General features: G+C 38.5%; 3 protein-coding genes across 3 annotated transcripts; 2 read left to right on the top strand and 1 right to left on the bottom strand.

Moving 5' to 3' along the window:
- Positions 1-3,440: 3,440 nt before the first annotated feature.
- Positions 3,441-4,352, top strand: LOC101306007 (probable signal peptidase complex subunit 1-like). The gene is made up of 2 exons (XM_004310019.1): positions 3,441-3,446; positions 3,607-4,352. The coding sequence occupies exon 2, from the start codon at positions 3,607-3,609 to the stop codon at positions 3,889-3,891; it is 285 nt and encodes a 94-aa protein (XP_004310067.1). The 5' UTR covers positions 3,441-3,446; the 3' UTR covers positions 3,892-4,352.
- LOC101305720 (putative ribosome biogenesis GTPase RsgA-like) lies at positions 4,252-7,559 on the bottom strand. The gene is made up of 5 exons (XM_004310018.1): positions 6,764-7,559; positions 5,929-6,153; positions 5,631-5,825; positions 5,312-5,505; positions 4,252-4,689 (listed from the first exon to the last, which is right to left on the bottom strand). The coding sequence occupies exons 1-5, from the start codon at positions 7,445-7,447 to the stop codon at positions 4,548-4,550; spliced, it is 1,440 nt and encodes a 479-aa protein (XP_004310066.1). The 5' UTR covers positions 7,448-7,559; the 3' UTR covers positions 4,252-4,547.
- Positions 7,560-8,041: 482 nt separating this feature from the next.
- Positions 8,042-9,097, top strand: LOC101302326. The gene has a single exon (XM_004310163.1). The coding sequence runs from the start codon at positions 8,042-8,044 to the stop codon at positions 9,095-9,097; it is 1,056 nt and encodes a 351-aa protein (XP_004310211.1).
- The last annotated feature ends 2,174 nt before the right edge of the window (positions 9,098-11,271 follow it).

Here is an 11,271-nt window from a genome sequence, read left to right as displayed (position 1 = left end):
TTGTGTACCTGCCTATGTAACCATCCATGTAACTATCTTGTAACTATCCATCCATGTAACTATACATGTAATTATGCATGTAACTATCTATGTAACTATAACTATGTATGTAACTATCCATGTAACTATGCATGTAATTATCAATGTAACTATTCGTCTATGTAACTATTCATCTATGTAGGTAACTATCCATCTATGTAACTATCCATGTAACTATGCATGTAATTATCAATGTAACTGTCTATGTAACTATCAATGTAACTATCCATGTACCTATGCATGTAACTATCCATGTAACTATGCATGTAACTATGCATGTAACTATTGATGTAACTACAGATTGATAGTTGTCTGGGTAGTTACATGCATGTTACACTTGTGTACTTGCCTATGTAACGATTCATCTATGTAACTATGCATGTAACTATCCATGTAACTACAGATTGCTAGTTACCTGGGTAGTTACATTGCTAGTTACATGGATTTTAATAGATTTATGTTCTAATATGCAGCGGGACGTTGCCATTGCGGTGCAGCGGGACGCTACCGTTGTGGTGCAGCGACACGCTGCAATTATTATTATGTAAATGACTTATGTATCTACATTAAGCTACTTATCTAACTATCAATGTAACTATTCATGTATCTATCTATGTAACTATGCATGTAACTATCCATCTATGTAACTATGCATGTAATTATCGATGTAACTATCCATGTAACTACCGACTGATAGTTACATGTGTAGCTTCATACATTCTACATAACAAGCTACACTTCTTCTTTTTCTCACACAGAACGCAGAATATGGCAAAGTAAAGCAATCTGTATTAATTGTAAATCATCAAATTAAGAATACCTAGGAAAACAATTTAGTGCTAACACAACTCTTAGAACTCTGGCTTTCCTCATTCATCGTTTAATCCAAAATTCATTACAAAATAGAGTAGGAAGTGAAAGGGAACCATTATTGTCACAATGCTTTAGTGCACTTAACATTGATTTTAGTATGACTTTATCACTACCTTTCCTCAATGCAATCTGCATAAGTATAAAACATTATGAAGTTGTTTGGGTGTTGAAAATGAAGAACCCAAAAACAGAAACATCAAGCTTAATAAATAGAGATATGTTTCACACAAATAATCTTTCATTTAGCTGTTCAACAAAACCCCCAACTCTCTGCATCTCTTTAAACACTTTAAGTCCTTAAACACTTGCTTGGTAGACTTTTCTCCTTCATTTTCCAGTTTTCTGCAGAATGACCTTCCTTCCTTCCGACGGCTATAACTTTTCTCTAGAAAATAGCTATCAATGATCCGCGAAATGTTCTAGAAACTAGACTCTTCTAGCTTTCCGTTGATATAAGGCAAGTTTATTGGATCGCTCTGAGCTGCTCCCAATTTGCCGTCGAATTTGACTGAAAATCTGGGCAAAATTCCGTATTTCTTAAGCTTTCATCTTTAATGTGCATCTCTTTGCATCGTGTAGCATCTCTTTCCTCACATTCCTTGCTTAAGAACTTGAGAAGGTCAGCCCTCGCTAGCACATCAAGGTCCACTGCGCTCTCATCGAGTAAAAACACCAAAATTCATTCATAGACATTTTCTCAAACACCTTGTGTGCATAACCAAATAACATAACACAAATTAAACATCTCAAACAAACATGCATTTACAATCTAATCAATAAAAGATTCATGACACAGCATTCTATTTCATAAATGACATACCCAAAATACAATAAAACCCATGAATTCAAGCTTCTTTTTCTATTTCTAGTTTTAATCACATAAAAAAGAAAAAGCAATCAATTGATAAAGAAGAGAGAAACATATTAGCTTATCTTGTAAGCTGAAGACGATGATCGAAATTAATTCGAAAAGCCATGACATAAGAGATTTGTTGAAGGATGAAAGAAAAATCAAAGAGGATGAAATCGTCGATGACGACGGCGGAGAGCTCCGTCGTGTGCTTCTAGATATGTTCTCTCTGAGCTCACTTTGGTAACGGCATCAATCTCTCGGTAAAAGACGACGGGTTCGCCGGAGAGAGTGATTCGCCGGAGAGAGAGAAAGAGAAGAGAGAGAGAGGGAGAGAGAGAGAGAGAGAGAGAGAGAGAGAGAGATATATAATGGTTAATATGTTATTATTTTGTTAATGGCATGATATGTAATATTTTTAAAATTATGGGACTAAACGGTTTAAAGAATTTAAATGAGTGTATTGTTTTATCATCAAGGAACATTTGTTAACAGTTTTATCATTTATTACTTCTAAATGTACCATTTTATGAGGTGGGCCAACGAAGGTTTGGGCTGGAATTATCTAGTGGGCTTTGATCTCTTTGTTCTTAGGGTTGCTAATTGGGTTTGGGTCCTTTTGGGCCTAACCTGGTTTGTTTTTTCTGTTTTTGTTTGTTGTTTTTCCTGGTTAGGGTTTTCTGGTTTTTGGTTTTGGCTAGGTTTAATAAGTCTCTCCTCTTTTGAGCGAGGGTTAGGGTGTTTTGGTTTGGTTGGTGTGCTACTTTGGTGGCATCATACCTGGGGATTATGGTTTATCTCGGTGCTGGCTGGTTGTCAACATGTGGGTGGATTACCTTTGCACGTGGTCTGGTGGTCTTTAGACACGGTGTTGAAGAAGGATAATTGGCTCGGTTTATTGTTGGTGATAAGGTTGTATCGTGACTCTCAGGCTTTGGTAGCTCATGTTGAGCGTCAAATTTGGTTAAGGGTTAGGCCCTTTCGGCTCATGGATGTTGCTTTTAGTGACGGACCCGTAACTATAGATCTTGTTAGGAATGTGTGTTGTGGTGTAGGCATCATAACCGATCGTTCCATTGTGCTGTAATTTTCTTTATTATTAATGAAATTTCTGTTCAAAAAAAAAATGTACCATTTTATCATTAGCCCAATCAACTTTCTCCTATGTCTTGGTCTAATGCTGATTGGAATGGGCATACATTACCATGCTGTAATAGGTTTACTATGCTATGAAGGATTTTTTTTTTTTCTACCTACTAATAAAAGGTACTTAGCAATCCTCTATATAAAGAAACTCTTATCAGTTAATAATACATATAACTCCGAATTATTATCTTCTTTATTTTAACATTCCTATTTTTTTCTTTTAATTTTTAACTCGTAAAGTCTATTTTCCCCAATAATAATAAACAAAAGTTTATTTTCTACCATAAAGAATTCAAGTTTGTTCCCTAAATTATCAAGTACGTGGCACCCTCCTATTTGCAGGGAAAATATTACCTTGTCACCGAAAGACCACCATAAATATCCACGTAGGAAGACGAACTATCTGCCGTTGGATTTAAGATCGACGATCTCTATTTCCTTCCCTTGCGTTTAATTTCAATTTCCAGTCTTCTCCGGACACAAGATACATATCCACACTCTCTTCAGAAATCCAGGCAATCTCAGAGTGCTCTCCCTGGTAACTCCCTCCCTCTCTCTTTCAATTCAATCCAAGTTCCCCAAAGATTTTCAATTCCTTTTAATTCAGGATCACGCTTTCCGATCCAGAATTTTCTTTCGTTATTTACGGTTTTGGGGTTTTGATTGACCTTTTGTGTTTGTTCGCGAAAAGTTCTCAGATGGATTGGCAAGGGCAAAAGCTAGCGGAGCAGCTGATGCAGATAATGCTGCTGGTGTTCGCGGTGGTTGGGTTTCTCACTGGTTACGTGATGGGTTCGTTCCAGGTGATGATGCTGGTGTATGCAGGTGGTGTGGTTCTGACCACATTGATCACTGTCCCCAATTGGCCCTATTTCAATCGCCACCCTCTCAAGTGGTTGGATCCAATTGAAGCCGAGAAGCACCCCAAGCCTCAGAAGCAGCAGCCTGTGAGTTTCAAGAAGAAAGGCTCCAAAGCTAAGTAGGTCAATGAATTAGCGTTGGTTTAGGTTATGTCATACCTGTTCTAAAGTTTGTGTTTGGATTATCAATTGCAATGTACTCGGGTTTAAAATTTCTAACCTTTATGCAATGACCAGAAGATTTTCACTTCATAACAATTTTGTGTGATCTTTGTTTTTGGCCGTTTTCTGTTTTCGGGTTATCTGCCTCTTTCTAATCGAAAAACTGGAAGAATATGTTTGTTCAGTTGATTGTGTTTGCATTAAACCCCTCATGTATTGGTACCGGCCGGTTACATTATCGGCCGCTGGTTATATCTCATCTCCACAGGAGTAGTCATTTATGTTTAGAATGGTTCAGTCACATACAGTAATCAGAAAACACAACAGAACAGTACACATGCCAATTAACTAGATAAAGGATGTAAGGATGATCAAGTCTAAACATCTGTGTCATCCAGTCATTACCAGCTTACAAGAATTTGCCTACATATCAGATATCACAAAAAAGACCCCAGAGAATGTCTGGTTATTTTCACTATGTTATCTGTACGGCCGATATCAGTCTAACCTCGTGTAACAAGATGTAGTTCGAACTTGCTATTTACAATGTTTTGATATGAAGCAAACTTCCTGCCAGTTCTGAGTCCTCGTTGTCCTATCCATTCTTACTCATTGGCCTACCACTTTACCTCATCTAGTAAGTTGTCGTCATCATCCAGCTCATCTAATTCATCTAGTACCGACTGGTTCATACTCTTGCGTGATACTCTCCTGTGCTTCTTACGCTCCAACCTTGGTTCAGCTTGTCCATCCTTGATCCTGCAATTAAACATGAAACGTTTGAGTTTCAGTACGAAAACTAAAACATAATGTGTGAGATAGGAAATCTACAGGCTGTGGACAAACTTAACTACATATTTTGGGTCATTGGGTTGAAATATGGAATATCTGAGATATGTAACTTTTTCCCACAGATAGAAGTCATAGAACTGAACTATATTTTGGGCCACTAATGCTTAATTAGACAAAAAGGGAGTGCATTAGGTATGTAACCTTATGCTAAAGATGCAACTTCACTGTGGTTTGGGTCATCATCAGAAGCAGAAAATGAATAGGAACCATTAGATGTATGCTAGAGAACCGTCTCCAATAACACAATTAAGTTGATGAAAGTTATCAGAGTTAAGCTGCCATATATTCATAAGAATAACTCCATACAGGTATGCAATGACATTTAAACAGAGCATTTTCAAATCGGGGAAACAATAAGGATGATGAAAGTAAGGGCAGCTATCATACTACCAATATGTTCGCCATAGCAACCATAGTAATGTTATTTCCACATTCAAAAAGAGTATACTTGAACAGCAGAAATTGAACTATTTAGTTCAGTAAACATGGACAATGAACTAATAACCAGCTTCTTAGAATTCAAACATACCTTACATCACCCTCTTTTTTGGTTCCAAATGTCCTTAACTGAAATTCCTCTCTGATTCTGATCTCATCAAGAAGTTGGAAATAGTATGGGTATCTTTCCCAGTCAGTCCCAACAACACATCCTTTTTCACCCAAATGCAAGCAGTCACTGAATGCACATTTGGCAGCTTCACTGTCATTGAGTATCCTCTGTATCTGAAGAGAAATAAAGACACACAATTAGAACATATAAACTTAACATCAGTGAAGAATGTAACAAAATTAGCTCACACACACACACACACGAATGAACTACATTGTATGGTGTAAAGAACACATACTTCTGGGAAAGCTTGTGCCAGAGATTGCTTAGTTACTTTCATTAAACTAGGTTGGCTGAACCCAGGAGTATCAGCAAGATACCCTCCTCCAGACAATGGAAGCAAGGAAACATGGCGGGTAGTATGCTTCCCTTTACCACTTCTTACTGAAACCTGTCCAACACGCTGATCCTCCAACCACTTGCTGCCTACAATCTGAAATAAGCACATGGAAATAAGAATTGGAATGAGCAACTAATCTCCACAAACAAATGGTACACGGTAATGTAAAACGAAGCAGAAAGAGATAAAAATCCACTTGATCAAGCCGATTATCCACTTCTGCAGCATCAAAAGCATGATGGTCGCTATTCCTCAAAGCATTGATCAGGCTAGATTTTCCAACTCCACTTGGACCGACAATTACACTTGTTTGATCTCTCAAAATAAAAGTAAGAGAGTCGAGTCCAGATTTAGATTCAACACTGCAAAAAAGTGGCTTGTAGCCCCACTTATGTAGCCTAGACTTCCATGTACCCTTTGTCTGCATATTTTCAACAAAGGCTCGCATAGGAATCAATCAATTACCAAAGGAGAATAATGCACTGACAAGTAAGATACAAATTGATAATCAGCACAAAACTTTGCATAAAATTTCACTGTAGCACAATAAGCGCACTTGCACTACCTCACCGTAACAAATAATGCTAAAAGCAAATAACAATATCAAGAAACAGCTCAGTGATTCTCAAATTGGTGCAACTAAATGTTCACATAATCAAAAGTAATATACACAAACCATACAGCATTATCGTACACAAGTACATTTTCTTCACATCATAACAGTAGGTATGATTTACTTCTTATAGACAGCTCAGTGATTCTCAGATTGGTGCAACTAAAGTACCATTTCACTCACACAAACCGTACAGCATTACCGTATACACGTCAATTCTCTTCAAATCACAACAGTAGATAAGTTTTACTTGTATAAGACTATTAAACAGCTTAACCAAATGTGCAGAGCATATGTATGAAACTATGAATCATGCATCAGAAACATAACAATTAAACATAGTGAAAGAGTAATTCAAAGCTAATAAGCCAAGCTGATCATCACCAGAAGAAAATCAAACAAGGAATCGAGATCGAACCTCTTCGTCAACCAGCTCAGACTTGTTGAGAGCAAGCGTGAGTGGAATTCCAGTGGACTCGGCCTCAATCAAAAACCTAGTGAGCGCGAAGGGGTCAAGCTTAGGCTGCTCCAGAGAGAAAAGCACTAGCAAATGGTCCACATTGGCCACCGGCGGGTCAAGAATCTCGGAGCTCCTCCGGTACACATTCTCGATCATTCCACGGCGGTCCACCCAGTCAATGGACCCCACCAGCACCTTGTCCCCAACTAACACTCTCCTCTTTATCTTCTTTAGCAGCGCCCTCACTACACAGAGCAGCTCCACCTGAAATCCAGAACACGACGCCGTTTCGTCCGCGCTCTTCTTTCCAGGAGCATCGACGATGACGCGCATGAAGTTGGCCTGAGCGGAGGCGACGGTGCCGACGGTCTGGGATTCCGAGAGAGGAGGCTTGTCCTGAGGAGAGAGGACCGGCGCGAGGGAGGAGTAGTCCTTGAAGGTCTGCTTGGCCTTAAGGAGCTTCTTATCCGGCGGCTGCGATTTTCTGGTGACGTTAGGGTTCTGGTGCTGCTTCGCTGCTGCGACAGGGACGCATCGGAAGGTTGCGCAGCAGCGGAGGAGGTTGTTGAAGGTGGGGAGAGTGACGGTGACGGTGGCGGTGAGGAAGCGGTGGCGGAGGATTGAAAGGGAGGCAATCGGCATGGAGGTGACGGTGGTTTGGTGACAGAGCTGTGACTGTGAGTAGACGATTCTGGAAATTTGGGGAAGGCGGTTAGGGAGTGATGACTCTCATTCTGTTAGAAGAGAGAGAGAGTGTGTGTGACTGACTCCATCGAGAAGATTATACAGGTGGTCGTAGACTACGAAATGAAATACGAAGGAAGAGATGGTCACGTGTCGTGAGATTAAGGCGATGGGTCAACCGGGCTTCTTATCAAAGTTGATTGATCAGCCCAACTGTGAAGCCCAAAATTAACAGTGGACACCCAAAAGCTACTATTGAAACATTCTCAACAAAAGAAAAGGAATGCCGAGTAATTGACATAAACCATATTAATCACAAATCATGTGGGATTTGGAGAATAGAAAAACCTTTACCTACGTTGATATAGATTATAGGCTAATTCGAGTGCAATTACAAATATGACTTGAATCCATTTCCCTTTTGGACACACAAACAAAACTCACTATATAAAACAAGGCTGGCTCAAGATAATTACTCATAATTTTAGGCGCTTATCATTTGTTCTTTCATATCGGTTCTCTCTCTCCCCATATTGATTAAAGATTTTTGCAATGACTGAGAGAAATAGTATGCTGGTCTTTTTGGCTGCGATGGTTCTTTGTGCTGGTAGTTGTTATGGTGTTGGTATTGCTTACAAAGTTGGCGGCCCTGATGGTTGGACGATAGGAGTTGACTACAACCAGTGGTCTTCTTTGAAAGAGTTTCACGTTGGCGATACTTTTTTGTTTTCTTACAATCCTTACCATAATGTGTTTGAAGTTACGAAGCGAGATTACGAATCTTGCGACCCTCGCTCTCCCATCGCAGCTTATAGTTCCGGCTCAGATATAATCACGCTTGAAAAACCCGGCCACTATTACTTTCTTTGTGGTGTTCCTCATCATTGTGAAGCCGGACAGAAGGTCGAGGTTGTGGTCAGCAACCTTCCTACACCAGCTAAAAGTCTGGTCATCTCTCCGAGCCCGGCACCTTCTAGATTGTCTTCTCCTTCATCAACTCCGAGCCAGGCACCTTCTGGATTGTCTACTCCATCAACTCCGAGCCCCTCACCTTTTAAATTGTCAACTCCATCAACTCCGAGCCCTACACCTTCTGCATTGTCTTCTACTGTTTACAAAGTCGGCGGACCAGGTGGTTGGATAATAGGAGTCGATTACAATCAATGGTCATCACCAAAAGAGTTTCATGTAGGCGATACTCTTTTGTTTTCTTACAATAGCTACCACAATGTGATGGAAGTTACCGAGCAAGGTTTCAAATCCTGCAACTCCAGCTCTCCAATTGCAGCTTACAGTTCCGGCTCAGATTATATCACGCTTGAAAGGCCTGGTCACTATTACTTTCTTTGTGGTGTTCCTCATCATTGTGAAGCCGGACAGAAGGTCGAGGTTGTTGTCAGCCTTCCCACAACTGACGATCATGTCTCCTTTCCGAGCCTGGCACCTTATGGATTGTCTACTCCATCAACTCCAAGCCATGCACCTTCTCCTTCAACTTCTCATCCTCAAGAGAGGCTACCACTTTCAGCGGCTATGACGACCATTAATGCTCCAAAGCTTGCCTTGGGTCAGTTGGGCGTTTTCGTTTTTGTGCTAACTTTTTTCTAGATTTAGGTTTTGAGTTTTTGCTTTTGTAGTAGTATACAGCTGCATCAGTACTCTAGCTAGGCAGCTTTTAAGGTTTGGTTTGTTTTGTGTTCCATTTTTATTTTAAAATTTTCATTTGTTTAGCATACCTTCATGATTTCATGTATCAATTTGATGAAGTTTGTTTAATTATGATATTTTACTTGATATTCAATTTCGTTTTTCTTTTTAACTCCTATTTCTTGATTTCTTTGAACGTGGAATATGTGGGAAATACGAAAGGAGGAATATATCATTGCAGCAATATAATGCATGCATGATTAACAAGAAGCATGTAACGTTAACATAATACATAACTCAAATGTGATCATCAAAAATAACACTTAAAAACCTCTTTGCATACAGTTAAACCTCTTTGCATAACTCGATTATTTTCCTTAACAAATATACTTGATTTGCTTCTAATTTTGAAGCAGTATATATAATGATATCGATCAGGTTGTAACTAAACAAGAGCATTGGATTTGTAGACAAAATTTGTTGATTGACCAACAATATATATATATAAATATCAGAACCACAACAATCAGCAATGTGCACAGATATTATACTCAAAATTTACAAATGTCTATAGGTCAATGCTATTATTCTATCCTGAATATGGGCATATGGTAAACCTAATTTGAGATCAAAGAATTGAACAAGTTCTTATCTTTCGTAGGTAGTAGTTAGTACAGCACAAACTTACGTTTCATGATAAACATGAACAATCTATATATGATCATCAAACTCATCATCACCAAGTCATATATTGTAGGACTAATTCAAATCGATAAGCTCTGACCAACTTGTTAAGGATATGTCTTGCCTGCCCTGTGCCTTGTATACATCTCTTAAAATTATGAAGGGTCAGATTAACCAAGTTTGGCCTTAACCTTTGGAATGCCGTCCATACTTTTCTGTGTCAACTAACTACCGTACCAACTACGACAAGCTAAGAGCAATTTCATGGTACTAGCTATGAAATATTAGAACTTGATAAGAACAAAAAGAACATACAGAGTATATTATTCCGAGATTCACTTGGAAATGAAGCACTTCATATTACATGTTTTATGCACCAACCGATAGACGGTGAAAATTCGTGTTACAATTTTGTTTCTTATTTTTTCGTATAAAATTTTGAAAACGAATACAAGAAAATTGATAGAACGTTCGATGCTTTCAACAATTACTAGTTGAATTTGTAGGAACCGCACACTCTTACAAGTTAACTTACGACAAACTAATCCTCCGTCGATCCATTGTTGATAGCGTCGGCGGCAGATCCGCACCACCATAACAAGACACATATCTAAGTTCTTCCCGTAACTGGATTCCAAATCAAAGGGAGGATTAGAAGCTTGATGTTTAATAACGATATTGACTAGTCGAACAAATTTGGTCACAGAATGCTAAGCTTCAAGGAAGGTTCATATATACCTCATTAGGTAGGTTAATATGGTCACCAAATTAGAGAATATAATGTATAGATTCTCCACTAATGACAAGCAGACAAAGTGTCCGCCACCCCTTTCCGACGAACAGCTGTGAGGATAAACACCAGCCGTTGGCTACCTTAGCTACTGCTTATTATAACATGGGCAGCACAAACGAATGCTAATGTTATGAATATGCATGTATCTAATTCGGTACTTAAATGATCTTCAAATTAGATGAAGCTTTACATGAATGATCTACATGGTATGTTTTAGACACTGAACAGTGAAGCCATGAAAATATGATCTAAAAGTAAGCAAAATGAGGAGCATCACACTTTAATTTCAAAACGGTGTCCCAGTCTGAAAAGGTGTATATATATATATATATATATGTATATCGTAGCTAACTAGATATGGACTCTCTGGTAATAGCTAGCTAGGTGATCCATGCTCATCACTTTTTTTCTCAATCTATTATTGTCTTGGAGTAGTAATTAAAGATATGAATTATTGAATTCTATTACTACTTACGACCCTATAGTATTTTGACTTTATGTTATGAATCTTATTGTCACATTTATGGATCGAAATAACATTTATAACTTTATTCGTTAAAAACTTTTGTTTCTAAATTTTGATGTTTCAAGTTCGAGTTATCTTCCTTTACAGGAACAAAAACACTAATATGGACTTTTAGAAATTATAGTCAATTGA

The sequence above is a fragment of the Fragaria vesca genome, unplaced genomic scaffold (assembly GCF_000184155.1).
Source record: "Fragaria vesca subsp. vesca unplaced genomic scaffold, FraVesHawaii_1.0 scf0513160_u, whole genome shotgun sequence".
Taxonomy (NCBI): Eukaryota; Viridiplantae; Streptophyta; class Magnoliopsida; order Rosales; family Rosaceae; genus Fragaria; species Fragaria vesca.
Note: the sequence above shows the minus strand (reverse complement) of the source record. Positions and strands in the feature narration are given on the sequence as shown.